A 15,678-nucleotide genomic window follows, 5' to 3' on the forward strand; every position below is an offset into this window, starting at 1 on the left:
GTGTAGAAGTGAGTGGTGTAGAAGTGGGTGGTGTAGAAGTGAGTGGTGTAGAAGTGAGTGGTGTAGAAGCGGGTGGTGTAGAAGTGGGTGGTGTAGAAGTGAGTGGTGTAGAAGCGGGTGGTGTAGAAGCGGGTGGTGTAGAAGTGAGTGGTGTAGAAGTGGGTGGTGTAGAAGCGGGTGGTGTAGAAGCGGGTGGTGTAGAAGCGGGTGGTGGCCTCTTTCTCTCTCTGGTTTAGTCAGAACTCCAGAAGGAGTAAAAATTCTCCTAAAGTTGTTTTTCAGTAAATGTAGCTAATTTCATTTGTTTGAATTGGACCTCCATGTGTTGTTAATAGAGGTGATGACGAGTGTAAGTAATCCTGCCCGGTTCTGGTTGTGGATCTGCAGATCCAGATGAAACGGTTCTGATCCGGGTCAGAGGTCGGTCCTGTCTGCCAGGTGAGCAGCAGCTGCCTCTGATGTTTCCCCTGGAGCTGCCAGGTGAGCGCCGCTTCAGAGGCTGTTTACCTCCACACTGCTGAGGAAGAGGAGCAGCAGAAATAATGAGCGTTTCTGTGAAAATCCACTGTTTGCTCATGCATTTCCAGCATGTGCTCAGCCTGCGCTGTTTTTCTCCTCAGGTGGCTTTTCATCTTCATTTCTCATTTCGGTGTTTTCGCTCATGCAGGCGCTGTTTTGTGTATTTTTAACTCAGCAGATGCTGTCAGGAGCGGTGAAACTTTTCTCTTCCTGTTGGTTTACACCAGCCGCCGCCGCTGCATCTTTTTCTCTCATTTTTATGCGTTCCTCCCCTCTTCCTCCCTCTTCCTCCCTCTTCCTCACTCTCGGCGGTTGTTGCTGGTTCAGCCTGACTGCTTCGTTAGGGCTCATCATTTGCATTCAGATTAATTATCTAATTACCGCCCGATGTCCGGCGGCCAGCCCTCACTGCGGCTCATCAGCGCTCAGCCTGTAATTATTTTAATCATTTACTTTCATCTGGAGCGTTGCTGCCATGCTGCCGTGTTTAGAGGCCATTCTTAATTACCCTGCCAAGTCGCTCTTCACGGGGGGAGAGGGGCGAGGAGGACCGACGGGAAGCTCCCCTCTTTTATCGCGGGCTCACACAGGAATGGCCGTGGGCCTCGGAGTTCTGCCGCTATGACACGCAGAGCCACACGGAGCATTCAGGCCCGCTGCCCTCCATCAGGGGTCAAAAGGTCAGCTGAGCCGTCACCTCCTCCCTTGGCTGCTGAAGAGGAGCAGATACCATCCCTTTAAATGGGCCTTTGAATATTCAAGTTGGCGGATGAAAGTTAAATGAAAAGATGATTATCTACCAGTTTTATCATGCCAAGCTTTCATTTTTCATTTTCCTGTTCCCAGTTTTTGGCAGCTTCACCGTCCTGACAGCTGAGGAGGAAGAGGAGGAAGAGGAGGGTTAGGTAGTGACGCAGATTTACCAGCTTAAAGGACAGAGTCCCAGTAGAACCAGTACAGCATCATGTTTCCTTGCTTCTACACAGATGATTAAAATGAATAAATCAGGGGTTTCAAACTTTTTGTACCTGGGGCCAAAACTCACAAATTTCAACTACCTGCCGGACCCAAAATTAAACATGAAAAAATTAGTTTTGTGATTTTTCCAAGACCCTAAACCTAAAAAGGGCTTCAGACAGTTTCCCTATTAAAAGAAAACAGACAATTTCCCATAAATGTCCAACATTTTGCGATCAATTGTTTTATATTTTGTTGGCCATTCTTTTTACTCTTCTTCACTTGTATATAGGGGCCTAACAACATAATTTTAAGGGCTACAAATGGCCCCGGGCCACACATTGGACACCCCGGATCTAGAAAATGCAGGACATTATGGGCTGCCGTTTGTAAACTCAAACCTTACCAGGAATAATTTGGTATTTCTGATGCCAAATTACTGCAGGTTATTTAACCTGTACTAAGAGAATGAAATGGGGAGTTAATTTTTCAGTCATATTTTCACAGTGTTGTTCATTTTAAGAATGCTTTGTTTACAAGCTAAATATTTGAACTCTGAACTAGCTGTTTACTTAGCTAGAACAGAGCTAAATATTTAGCTAATATATAAATTCACTTGCCGATAACCGGAAGTTGGTTCTTCTGAATCGCTTCCTGTCATCTCTTCGTCTTCGTTTTTTTTCGTTTTTTCTTAAACATTTCAGCTTAAAACAGAGAGTAAGTCGTTTTAAAGGCAATCACATTCTCACCATGTTACTGATTCATTCATGTTATAAACGTCACAGTTTTCAACTAAATATTTAAATAACAAGCGCTGAGATAGCTATATAGCTAATATGCAAATTCACTTGCCGTTAACCGGAAGTTGGGACTTCCGAATCGCTTCCTGTCATCTCCGTCGTTGTTTCATTTCGTCTTTTCTTAAACAATAGTTCATCTTACAAAGAACGAGCCGTTTTAAAGGCAATCCAGACGTTTACCGTTGGATTTACAGTAACGGCGATGCGTCAGCATTGAAGGATTCAGTCCAGACCCCGCTTTTATTTTGATAGTGCATTTCCGCTTATCTGTCAGTCTTTGCATTTGGCGGGTAAACATCCAGCAGAAGACACTGGAAAAATAAAGGGTGAGTAGTGAAAAAATTAAAACAAGATGCAAGAAAACATGGTGTGACATTAAACATGGTTAAATATGACAGGATGAATGGAATTATAACATTTAAAATAAAAAATGGGATTAAGAATGTAGTTTTGGTAGGTAAGATGGATGTTCTGGCCCACACTCCAGCAGATGGCAATAATTCATCTAATGTTGGTTGTCACCCGACATGAAATAAATAAATAAATAAATAAATAAATAAATAAATAAATAAATAAATAATAATAATAATAATAATAATAATAATAATAATAATAATAATAATAAGCTTATCTGCAAGTGAATTTGCATATTAACTTCTTCAAACTACATATTTAGCTTACTGGTGAATTTAGTAATATGAAAATTAACATCCATTTTTTTTCTGCTACTACAGAATAAATGGGTTCCTGCTGTTAATTTCCAACTGTGTAACTTTACAAATCCGGTCTCCCTTTGAGGTTTTTCCTCATGGTTCTGGTTCTGGTGCTGCTCTTTATTTGGGTCTTTTGTCAGGAAGGTGTTCAGCTCTGAGCTCCACAGTCGGGACGGGGATTCTCTGGGATCGGTTAAACACTGCGCTGTTTGTTATTCATCATTATTTATAACCATTAATCCCTTTTAGCTGGGAGGTGAAGCTGCAGCTCTGAGGAGTTCCAGGGATTAAGTTGAGGAGCCTCGTGTCGCCTCGGGCCACCGAGTGGAGGGGCGACTCCGTTTGGAGGGGCGACTCCGTTTGGACCGCAGAGATTAGCCACTTCCAGGCAGAGATGCCCCCTGCGCGGGTCAGTTACGCCCGGCGTTCATCAGCAACGCAGGGAGACTCAGATAAGAGGCGACACGTCTAAAGATTAGCTTCCTTCTTTCTGTCACTTTGCTAAATTCATTACAAAGTGCAGCGGCCCACCCTGACTCCAGACCCGGCCTAGTACTTCCAGCGTTCTCGCTGCTTATCAGTTTAATCCTCGATTTCACGGCGCCGGGTCAGAGACTCCCACTCCACTCCTCACTTTTGTTCCAGGATGTCACCGTTTACCCCCGTCAAAGAGCAGAGGGACCTGCAGCTGCCCCCGCGGCCCCGCAGCCCGGCGCACGCACCTGCCAATCGCGGCCGCATAATCAGTGGGCGGGGCCCCGCAGAGGACCCCCTCAATGCGCTCCTGAGAACCTCTTAAGCGTGAAAAAGCTTTCTTTCTCCTGCTTTTGTTCCCGGCGGTTTTATGGACCAACATGCGTCTTTATGAGGTCGGGGGATTTTCACAGGACTCTATAGACGGAGATAATCCTTTCAGCTCCCAGTTTAACCTGCTGGTTTCACATTTATTAGCTGGTTAAAGCAGCCGAGGCAGCTGAAGTGCGCGCGCGCACACACACACACACACACACACACACACACACACACACACACACACACACACACACACACACACACAGATCCAGTCCTGGAATCACTCTGACCTCTGACCTCCAGGGCGATCCGTAGGTTTCCCAACAGGTCCAGGAAAACTGACCAGATTCACTTCCTGCTTGATTTTTCCTGGAAAACTTTTTTTCACGTTTATGTTTTTGTCTGAAATTAAAGCAAAAAAAATCATAAAATAAAACAGAAGAAAATAATTCAGCCTGTAATAAAATATAAACAAACATCCTGATGTTTATATTTTAAATGTCTCTGTTTGATTTTCCTGGATTTTACTAGAAAAATAAAAACAAAGCTGTTGTTTTATATCATCTGTATTTTATTATTTAAGAATTATAGAAACGGATTATATAATTTTAACAGATTAATTAAAACAAGTGAAACAAATCACGTTCCAGTATTTTGTTCTTCTCTAGTCAAAGTTATTTTTAAGACATCTTTACTTACAAAATACTTTATGTATTTTTGGACATAAATATGAAACTATTTTTGTATTTTTGACACATCTCTTTTGAGTTTTTGTTTACAAATAAAAACTAAATAAAGTGGTAAACTCCATGTTTGCAGTAAATGAACTGATTTGATGCACAAAAGGATCTGAAACACTTTAAGCATAAATGAATAAAAATGGGATCAAATAAAATGTTCCTTGAAGGAAACAGGAGCGCTTTAATCTGGAAAACATTTCGGATATTAATGAGAAATTAAAAGCTCCTGGACTCTCAAAAATAATTAATCAGGTTTTTTTTATGTTTTCTTTTGTTTGTTTTATTTCTGCTCTAAGTTCAAATTATTTAAAGGAGGAAACTGAAGGATGAATTCAGTTTATTAACAGTTAATGAGCTGATGGAAGCAGAATGGGAGAGTTTTGGGCCTCCAGGGCTTCCATACACAGAGCTCACCTGCAGACTCAGACCAGCTGATTGGAAAATGAAGAGCAGGTGTGATCATCTATCTATCTATCTATCTATCTATCTATCTATCTATCTATCTATCTATCTATCTATCTATCTATCTATCTATCTATCTTCATCATCTCTTCATCATCCTCGGGCCGTGGCCTCCCCTCCACCCTCCTCCTCCTCACCCTTCATCCCTCTCTCTTCCTCTTCCTCCCCCCAGCCACCCCGTTTCTGTCAGAGCTGATAGTTTCCACGCCAGCGGAGCGCCGCGGGCCTCCGCTCTGTCACACCACATCAGGCAGAGGAAGAGGAGGAGGAGGAGGAAGAGGGAGTCTGCGCTCAAACAGCAGCTCAACTGCAGCAGAGGAGCACAAACTTTCTAATGTGGAGTCGGTCCGCTCCAGTCCGGTTCGGTTCGGAGGAGCAGCGGCGCAAAGTGGCTGTGCGCCATATGTCACTTAGGGGCGCCGCGAGAAAGGGCGCCAAACAGAGAGGTGTAAAAATGACGAGCCGTCAGGATTTTGTGTATTCAGATCTTTAAGTGACGATAACAGAGGATGAAAAGGAGGATGATGATGATAGTTTTGAAGTTTTTCCACCAGGAACCTTTTTGGGACCCCGGTAATGACCGGGGTCCCAAAAGGGACCGGAGTCTGTACAGAACCGGTTCTGGTTCTGCTCAGTTTGATCTCCTTCAAACATCAACATGAGGTAGAAAAGATTCAGAGAAAGAAAAAAACTCCTGTCAAAGATGTCCTGACCTCATCATTTTTATTTATATTAAATTTAATTATTTAAATCCTCACACTGATGGACTTTAATGTAAGTTCATGAGTGAAAGTTCCAACAATTCATTGGAACTTTAATTGGGTCAAATCTCTGAAACTTCATCACTTTTAATTTAAAACTAAGAACGGTCTCTTTTTTCCTGAAAACATTTTATATAAATCTCTCAAAATAAATATTTTGAACAGAGAAATCTGAAATTCTCATAACGTCCTTTTTTCCCCAGCATGCACTGGGCCGTTTCCGTTCATCGTGATGCGGGGCCTCCATTGTAGCCCCTGCTCGCTGCCGCCCTCTGCCGTTACTTTCTGCACACAGCAGGGTGTATCTGTGGAGCATGTTTCTGGATAAATCCCATTTTCAGTAAAACTATAGCGAATAAAAGCTCTGCTGACGGGTTTAAATCCTCAGATATAATTCATCTTGCAGCTCTAAGCTCAAATTTCTTAGTTTTAATTTATAGATTAATTTGTATCAGAAAATAAAACTTAAAATACATAATTCTATGCACTCATTACATTTCAAAATATAGATATTTAAAATTTGAGAGGATATTGTCTATTTTATTTATTAATTACATTTTTCTTCTGTTTCGGCCTCTGCAGCGGCTCTGCTCTGGCTGCGGTGCAGTGTCGCCCCCTGGTGGAGGAGACCAGCGACTGCTCGGACAGAGGAAGAGGAGGGTCCTGGCAGGTTGTGAGGATTTATTCTGCTGTTAAAACCTAAAAACATATTCAGCAGTTCTAAGATGTTTACTGCCGAAGCGCCTATGAGCAGCTGCTGGTTAAATTGGGGTTTGGTGGGAAAACAGAATTTCTCCGCGTTTATTTAAAGACTCCAGCCGCTGTGATGCGGTTTGTTCCTGAGGTTCCAGGTTTTCAAATAAAACTGAAAAACTCTCGGTCTGAAAATAATTGACGTTTTCTTCCATATTCTGATTTATTTGGAGGTTGATTGTGAATTAAACTCTGCTCTGAAATCCTTCCGTCCCTCCGGTCTGTTCCTTCTTTTGGGAGCTGCTTGTGTCCGTCTCGGTTCCGTAGTAAACATGTTTTCTGCTCGGCCTGGATCCAGAACCGTCAGCCAGGGAACATCGGATCGGGATAAATTCAGTCCGACTGTCAGCCTGAGAACAACGGCTCTGAAAAGCTTATGAAACGGCAGGGGGAGGAGCAGGGATTATCCCAAACTGGCCCTGGGGCCCTGGCTCCTGCACTCAGACAGATCGGACCTTCAGGGCGCTCCAGGGGACCGGCGACCCCGTCAGGATGGAGACTACAGGGCGGCGCTGCGACTTGTATCTCCACTCTGGGAGCCTCACACGGGAATCACAAGGACACACCAGCGGCCGTGTGACGATCAGACACACAACACCTCTGTTCAGGCCACACAGGGTCCATTGTTAGAGGAGAGGCCGCTGCATGAAGCAGGGGTAAAAATAACACCAGCCATGTTCCCCTCAGTTTGTTGTTCTGCCCAGATCAGATAAAAACTCCCAAACACACAAAGTTCAGATAACTTCTTTAATCTGGGATAATAAGTCAGATACAAACACAAAATGTTCAGGAATAAAGACAGAACGGTTGGTTCAGAGTCAAGACTCTGTTGTCATGGTATCAATACTGGTTGTCATCATCACACTGCCTTCAAGGTATCATTATGGTATGGCCACCCTGTTGTCATGGTGCTGTCATGGCAACGTCATAGTATCATCACAATGTTACGGTAGTGTCGTCATAGTAACATCCTGGGATTGTCATCACAGTGTGGCCAGCCTGTCGTCGTGATATTGTCTTGGAATCGTCACTGTCGTCATGGCGTCGTCATGGCATCGTGGCGTCGCCATGGTGTCGTCACATTGATGTAGAGCTCTAGGGTTCAGCAGAGTTACACACATTTACAGACACAGAAAAACGAGTTTGACTCGTTGAAATCAGAAACACAATGAGACACAGGCGCTGTGACATCACACTGTAGGCCTCTTATGATTGGGCGACAGCGGTGGCGGCGGCTCCCATCCGCAGCAGCTCCTTCCTGTGGGTCAGGATGACGTCGAAGCTGGACTGCAGGCGGTTCTGCTGCTCCTGGACGCGGCCCTGCAGCGTGCGCACCCAGCGGATCAGTGCCAGCCGGCGGTACATGGTCAGCTGCACCTGGTGCTTCTCCATCTCCTGCACCTTGAAGCGCTCGCGGTCCCGCAGCGTCCACACGGCGTCCATCAGCTCCGGCAGCTCACCATCCGAGTCTGAGGATTGGTTGTCGCTGTGGTTACGCTCCTCTGGCAGGTTCTGCAGGTCACTCCCGGTCGGCGGCTTGTTGCTGAAGCTTCTCTGTCTCACATCTTCGGTTCTGGTCAGCCCGGCTTCAGGCTTGCTCGATTTGGGCTCTCCAACGCCGATCCGGTCCCAGCCGCCCAGGAGCCCCGCCTCGCCTCCACTCTCCACATTCAGGGAGGAGACGCTGCCGCCGGAGCGACAGCTGAACTCCGACTCTGAGTCGCTGTCTCCCCATTCGTCATCCGGGTCCTCCTCCTTCCTCTGGCGCTCCTTCTTCTCATCAAACATCATCCTCCTCTCCTCCTCCTCCATCCTCCACTCCTCCGCTCCGTCCGGCGGCACTCGTCCGTACCCGTCATCCCCCGTCTCGATTTCAGGGAGCGGCTCCAGTGGGCTCCAGCAGGGCAGGCGGGAGCGAGGCGACATCAGGCTCGAGTTGAAGCTGGAGGTAGGCGAACTCTGAGGGTCGCGACCCAACGGCAGATTTCGAGGACGGACCTGGTTCCGGTTCTCATCGCCTCCTTTCCTGGTTTCTGCCTGGGCTTCGTCGTTGGCACCTGGCAGGAAGTTGAAGTTGCTGTCTTTGTTCCTGTGGGGGGAGCTGTTGGAGCTTCCTCTGTAGGCCAGGTTCAGATGTTGGTCCTGATGGTGCAGCATCACTGACCTCGACTGAGACTCACTGAAAGACACGAAGACACAACAGAACTGAACACAGAGCCCACGATCGGGTCCAAGAGCTGCTTCTGCTGTGTCTGAAACCTACGGTCCCATCTAACCAGAGTTTCTTCATCATCCGGATCAACAGATTTGTCTGCTTTGCCTCTCAGTTTCAGTCCAGAACCAGACTGGTCTGATTCTGGACTGCCGGTTAGACCTTCAACCCAAACATAGGTAGGCGCTGTCTGACCTAGCCTGGCCATCGCCTTCCTACGTAATCCTGGTTGTTTCTCGTCTCCCATTGACTGGGATTTTCTACCGGGCCAATCAGCGAACAGAAGGAGTTGAGTTTCTGGCTGTTTTAGAATCGTTCTCTGTCTGAAGAGGATTGTAGTTTGGCAAAGGCAGAGAAGGAAATGGACGAGGCCGTTCAGTCCATGCTGGCCACGCCTCCAAAGTCGGAGCAAGAGGAATGTCTAAGACATTTCTAAGACGTCGTTTGGCTCGGCACTTCTCTCTCCACTGAGCACGGCGGTTGTTCACAGCGGACGCAGCTTCTGGTTAGCTTCGGTGGGGTGCAAAGGTCACAACCAAACGCCAGCGATTGAGTAAAATCAGATCAAATCATTTCAAACGTCAACAGAGGCCACACCTCCAGGAAGCAATCATTTCTCTGGAAGCAAAGAACAAGCGGCTGGTTTTCACCATGCTAACGTTTAGCTCACGTTGAGCAAAGGTTTAGCTCATGTTGAGCTAACGTTTAGCTCACATTGAGCAAAGGTTTAGCTCACGTTGAGCTAACGTTTAGCTCACGTTGAGCAAAGGTTTAGCTCACGTTGAGCTAACGTTTAGCTCAGCTTTGGGTCAAAACCAACAACGCAGTCTGCCGGGTCAGGGCAGACGGAGCCCTGTGGTTCTTCACAGACTGGCTGTTAGAACATCCTGGTCCGTATTCAGTGAACCGGTTCTGCAGGATGTATCCCGTAACCATGGTAACGTCAACAGCTTCTGGGTCTCCAAGAGAACCCACTTGATTGGAGAACCCACAGAGTTTCTAGCTCAGCAGAGACAGTTTGGTTCAACCTTTGACCCAGCAGCTGCTCGTAAAATCAGCACTCAACATTTAGGCATAACATTATGACTGCCTGCCTAATCATGTTTGTTTTCCCTTCTGAGGTCAAAGCAGCGTTGACCTGTTGCAGTTTGGACTTCTGAAGCAGTTCTGGTATCTGGCACCAGCAGAACCTTTCAGTTCTAGACTGGTTTGTCCAGAACATACTATGGATCCTGGACTGGACTCAGACCTGGGAAATCTGGAAGCCAAATAGACAATAAAATGTCTGCAGAAAGGTGGCGCTCTCTCTGGGACCGCCACGTTAACACAAGATGGCGACGTAGGGAGGGAGTGATTCCGTCTCCGGCCCGGTTCTTCCTCCTTCAGATGCCGTTCATGTTGGAGGTTAAAGGTCGTAGTGTGTCCCACATCCGCCTTTCACCCTTCTAGATCTTATCCCTTACACGGAGTCCGCAGTTTTACGTACGTCACTTAAGTGTATTACCCACAATTCATTGCAGCATGTGACGTCTTGAGTTAAAAGGTGGATTTATGGCAATGTTTTGATGTTTTTTCCATCTTTAGAGAAAATTAAAATAAAATATGACAAAACACATTAGTAATAAAGTTTGATATGATAAAATGAGCAGAAATAAAAAGAATAATCACAAACTAACTGAGGAAAGTAAAACAAAACGTCACAAATGCAAAGCAAATTTCAGATCTTAAATTGAGACATTAACATATTGGTATAAAGATTGGGCTTTTGTGATTTTATTTCAGCACTCTCTAAAATAAAATTATTTCACTATAAAAATGGAGGTGATGTTTAACTTAGCCAGAGGATTAAATGTATCTTAATTTAATTCTTCATCCCTGCTAGAAGACCAAATTTTATTATATTAAAACTAGAGATGGGATAGATTTCTTGTAAAATATCCACTGAAAATCTTTCTAAAAACATTCATGAAATTGCAACTGAAAACTGTTTATTGTCTCAAAATCTGTCATAAAATGCAGGAATTGGAATTTATTTAGAATTTCTTCTGCAGAAAGTCATTACAGGGAAAACTTTACACATTATTATGAAATTAATAACTTAAGTTTTAGTGGCAGGGGAATAGAAAGCTGCTTGGTTCTTATCATGATTTTTAAATAAATGTTTTCTTCTCAGTCTAGATCAGAGGTTCCCAAACATTTTCTGGGCCCCCCCCATGGATTACAAATAGCTGTCTGGTTGAAGGACGTGTGTGTGTGTGTGTGTGTGTGTGTGTGTGTTTGTGGGGAGGGGGGGGGTTCCTAGAGACTCCCTGTCTAACTTTGGTGGCAAACTGAATGTACATAGCTGGACATAGACAACACCATTAGCCTACAGGCTACTTGTTAAGCTTAAGGTTCTGTATTGACATTAGCTAGTCATCCTTTAGCTAACATTACCTGCATCCAGCAGCTTCACTCACCTCAGTCTGTTAGTTTGGAGGGAAAACTGAAAAGTTCTTTGCGTTTTGCTGCCATGATTCTAACACACCTGCAGCAGCAGGAGGTCTCCTTCACTAGCGCTCATGTTGCGTTTAAAGGCGGCTCGGAAAAACAGGTTATGAGATGTTAACAACGGATTAAACAGTTTTAACTGCTGATAAAAGTGACAGAGGACACAAATATGGGAAGTGTGGAAGCCTCTACTGTATCAAATTGACATAGGAATAACAGAGAGTTGGCCATTCTAAGGTAAAAACCCAGCGCATACAGTGTTCATGTTTTTTTGTTTTTATTATCCAGTCAGCTTCCACCCCCCCACCCCCTAGGGGGCGCGCCCCACATTTTGGGAACCTCTGATCTAGAGGACAATAAACTCATGTTGGATCTCCTGATGAATTATTGCAACATTTTTGGTTCAAAGTGACAACATTCATAGTTTCTATTAAAAAGGACATTTTAGTTCCATTAGTCTTTTCATTTGTTTTATTTTTCATATACGCCGTATGTTTCCCTAAACTTGATGTTTGTTAGCTCCACATTACACCAAACTAACTTTTAGCTGCATAAACAGATGGTTTAATGAGTAAAATCGTGTCTCTATTAGTAAATAGACTCAGAATTAATTATTAGAACATTTTAATGCGTATTTTTTGCCATCTTGGAAATATGAAATAAGTTCACAGAATGAGCTGTCAGTTACAAAAATAAATAGAATAAAATACATTTTTAAATAATTTTGGTTTCACTGAACATATGAGGGATTATATTGAATTTTCTGAATTCAACAAGTCACAACAAAACACATTTCTCCAACAGAAATACCTTTACTGTACATTTAAAATAATCTGTTTTGTTGTAGTTGATCTTTTTAGCAGCAGAATGCCTAAACAGTGATCAGTCCGCCATGTTGGATGTGACGTTACGACCCGTTCTGAACTCTGAGGTGACTTTGACTGAGTCCACACTTCATAGGGGCGCAGGGCGCCAATGCATGGACCGGGCCAATGCATGGATTCATTGAACAGGAGCCGGTCCAGATTTAACCCAGCTGAGGAGACTGGACCGAACCAGAGAAGAAAAGCAGCCAAAGAACCGAACCAGAACCGTCTGGACCACCCACTGGGTCAGGAGCTCAAGAACAGAACCGCTGAAGTTCTGAGCAGCAGCAGATTATAATCCAGCAGCAACAAGACGACCAGATAAAACCTAATATGCACGCATGCGCACACGCACTGAAGCGTGACCTATGGGCACTTCAATCATCATCATCATCATCATCATCATCATCATCATCGCATGGAAATGTGTCTAATCCTGACTGCAGGCAGCTGTCAATCACCCCCCGTCCCCCAGCCCGCGCCGCGCGCGCACGTGAGGCTGAAGGACGGGACGGTGACCGAGTCGGGAGCGCGCATGTTGATGAAGGCTCAGTTCGCTTTATTCCGCGAACCCGCCTCTGATCCTGCGGCAGAATCGTGAAAATGCGACAGAATGGAACAAATGAACTCGAACCGAACCGAACCGGGTCGGTCTGAGCTCCGCTCCGATTCTGGATGGTTTGATGAACCGAGCCAGGGGGTTCGGTCCAGCCTCCTTATGTAACTCACCCCATCCCCGCTCCTCTTCCTCCTCCTCTCGCCGTGTGATCGGGTCTTCATGGTTCTTACCTTTTCTACTGGTTCTGGTCGCTGGAGCCGCTGCTGGTCGCTGCGCCCTCCCAGTTCCTCCTCCTCCTCCTCCTCTCGCGCTCCTGGCTGATGTTTATCTGCCTCCTCTTCCTCTCTGCTCCTCCTCCTCCTCCCTCTGTGTGACTAACATCCTGCTGGGCTGGGAGGAAGACACATCAATGTGAGCACACAGAGTTCCTGTTTGGAAACCAGAAAAACTCTGATTTCTGAACATGAAAGGAATGGGTCAGAACCAACAGTTCAGCAGAGGAATCAGCGAACTTTGCGGCCCCCTGCTGGCTCCAGGAGAAAAGATCGAGTCAAAAATTTACAGCAATAATTTGGTTATTGAGAAAAATAATGGGGGTTAATTTTTCAAAGTCATATTTTCACTGTTATTCATTTATTTATTAATGTCACAGTTTCAAACTAAATGTCTTGTTTGGAGCCAAATATACCAACACAAACTAAATGTTCAGCTCCAAAAAAACAGTTAGCTTCCAACAAAATCCTTAGGAAGCAAGTAAAAATAGTTCTATCAACATTTAGTGAGCTAGCTAAATATTCAGCACCAAATTTAGCTAGCTCAGAGCTAACTAAGCTAGCTTTATAAATATTTAGTTAAATATATTACACTAAATATACTAGCTAGCTCAATATTTAGCATACAAACTAAGTGTTTAGCAAAACATTTACCTTCCAACAAAATGCTTAGCTAACAAGCTAAATATTTAGCTCTGACCTAAGAATTTAGCTAGCTCAGAGCTAGCTAAATATTTGGCTTTCATACTAAATATTTCACCAATATGCAAATTCCCTTGTTGACATGAACAATTTAAATTTAGGAGTTTATGAAAAGCTTAAGAAAACCCAGCTTTTACTTTAGCAGTCCACTTCCAGATATCAGCAAGTGAAGTTGCATATTACCTAAAGATTTAACTCTGAACTAAATATTTAGATTCAAGCTAAACATTTGTAAAAAAACAAAAAGAGCAAAGTCAAATATTTAAGTTATCAATTAATATTTAGTTTTGAGCTAAGTTTTAGCTTTGATCTATCTAAATATAACTTAGCTAGCTCTGAATTAAACATTTAGCTTGAAGCAAAACTAAATATTTATGTTAGAAAATAACAGTAAAAATATAACTTTTCTCTCATAACAATTTTAATTTTTTCGGTTTAACTTTACAAACTGCAGCCCATGCTTTCCGAATATGAATGAAATATCAGAAATAAAATCAATCTGTTGTTTTAACTTTCTAAATGAACTGAAGTTGATCAGAAGGGATTTCTGTGATCTGGCCGAACTGGAGCGCTGGAGCAGGACAGGAGGATCTGCAGAGGTCGGTTCCAGCAGGAATCGGTTGTTCTGGTGGGAACTTTGAATGCTTCCTTTGTTTCCAGAGGGACGTGTTCGCCACGTGCCCCAGCAGCTCATGATGTTCTGTCACAGCTGAGCTGCAATAAAACCAAACACTTTGGAGCACGAAGCAGATCCAGGATGAGATCACAGAACATCACAACGCCGACGACCTTCTGACCTTTACTCAGCCACTCCGTCTGGACCTGCTGCAGATCACTGGCTGACCTTTAACCTGTCGCTGCCTGACCTGCTGACCTCCAGATCTCAGCCTGCTGTTGGAATTAAACTTTCTCCTATCATAAGTTCCTCTGGTGCATTCTGGGAAATGTAGTTTAAACAACAAGCAGATGAAATCCTCCAGTCAGGCTGCAGACATGATCACCAGGTTCATCTGATTCAACCTGCAGTGTTTGGTAGGTGTTACCCACAATGCAACAGTGCCAGGCGACCCCATTCAGGAAGGCTGCAGGGAGTGTGTGTGTATGGTATGCAGAGAGGCTACATCACACAGATTTAACAAGTTCAGCGTCTCTCATCCCTCCTGACATGTTGTTGCTGCTGGCAGGAAGAGCAACCCTCAAAACACACACATGAACGCGCGCGCGCACACACACACACACACACACACACTTTTATCCCCATTCTCCTTCAACTAGAATCCCATTCAAGTGCATCAGCTGCCGGCGTCCTTCCTGCCTTCCTCCCTCCTCATCCTCCTGCAGTAGCCTCAGCACATGAAAAATACATCAAACACAACCCTGCGGCCTTATCACACACACACACACACACACACACACACACACACACACACACACACACACACACACACACACACACCGGTGCTGCAGCCGGTCTGAATGACCCGGATCCGAGTCCTCAGGTTCGGCTGCGCGGTTCTGACCTCTGCGGGTTTAAAGCAAGTTGTTCCGGAAGCTTCAGATAAAATGTTTCTATTAAACTCCAATCAGATCCGGTTTGGTGACCCTGCGAACCGAACCGAACCGGAGGGTTTCTCCGGATGGAGCGGAATGATCGATGCTGAGTCGAACCGGCGGCTCTGCAGGCGGGTCCCCCGCTGCTGCTGGCCCCTCGTGATGCTTAATGGGCCCGCTCCGAACCGCAGGACCCCCCTCTAATCACCGAGCCTCCTAATGAGACGGAGCGACATGAAGGGCTCGTTTGGACCGCAGCCTGTCATTAGAGACTCATTAGGCTCCGAGCTGCGATCAGGCGACAGAAAGTAGACCTCCATTCCGGGTTCTGTGGGTCCAAATGATCAAACTACCGAAGGTTCGGAGAGGAACCAGCCGAGTCTCCGCTCCTGAACTGGTTCAGTTCACCAGGGCCGGTCCAAGCAGGTTTTCATTGGGCCCCATTCCAACATGTTGACAGCAGATGCTCATTAGCATAGCTGCTAGCATTAGCATCATTTGTAATTAGCCAGCATCATACCGGTATTAC

The 15,678-nt window shown here is 45.0% G+C and overlaps 1 protein-coding gene and 2 long non-coding RNA genes across 5 annotated transcripts; all 3 read right to left on the reverse strand.

Annotated features, from left to right (window-relative positions):
* Nucleotides 1-370: 370 nt before the first annotated feature.
* On the reverse strand, nucleotides 371-4,179 carry LOC106960994 (uncharacterized). 2 transcript variants are annotated; one of them, XR_001427694.1, is made up of 4 exons: nucleotides 4,072-4,179; nucleotides 1,320-1,392; nucleotides 1,028-1,231; nucleotides 371-517 (listed from the first exon to the last, which is right to left on the reverse strand). It is a non-coding gene; the product is annotated as an uncharacterized LOC106960994 (long non-coding RNA). The 2 variants fall into 2 exon arrangements; XR_001427693.1 differs by lacking the exon at nucleotides 4,072-4,179 and having other exon boundaries at nucleotides 1,320-2,795.
* A 3,051-nt stretch (nucleotides 4,180-7,230) lies between these two features.
* c19h1orf216 (chromosome 19 C1orf216 homolog) lies at nucleotides 7,231-13,120 on the reverse strand. Of its 2 annotated transcripts, none has more exons than XM_015054438.1 (2): nucleotides 12,795-13,120; nucleotides 7,231-8,676 (listed from the first exon to the last, which is right to left on the reverse strand). In XM_015054438.1, exons 1-2 carry the CDS (start codon nucleotides 12,797-12,799, stop codon nucleotides 7,704-7,706), a joined length of 978 nt encoding a protein of 325 aa, XP_014909924.1. In that variant the 5' UTR covers nucleotides 12,800-13,120; the 3' UTR covers nucleotides 7,231-7,703. The 2 variants fall into 2 exon arrangements, with proteins under 2 accessions (XP_014909924.1, XP_014909925.1); XM_015054439.1 differs by having other exon boundaries at nucleotides 12,855-13,118.
* A 910-nt stretch (nucleotides 13,121-14,030) lies between these two features.
* LOC106960998 (uncharacterized) lies at nucleotides 14,031-14,994 on the reverse strand. Its single transcript, XR_001427695.1, has 2 exons — nucleotides 14,396-14,994; nucleotides 14,031-14,312 (listed from the first exon to the last, which is right to left on the reverse strand). It is a non-coding gene; the product is annotated as an uncharacterized LOC106960998 (long non-coding RNA).
* Nucleotides 14,995-15,678: the final 684 nt, after the last annotated feature.

Source organism: Poecilia latipinna, unplaced genomic scaffold (genome assembly GCF_001443285.1).
Source record: "Poecilia latipinna isolate Pla-1442-1.1 unplaced genomic scaffold, P_latipinna-1.0 Scaffold1252, whole genome shotgun sequence".
Lineage (NCBI taxonomy): Eukaryota > Metazoa > Chordata > Actinopteri > Cyprinodontiformes > Poeciliidae > Poecilia > Poecilia latipinna.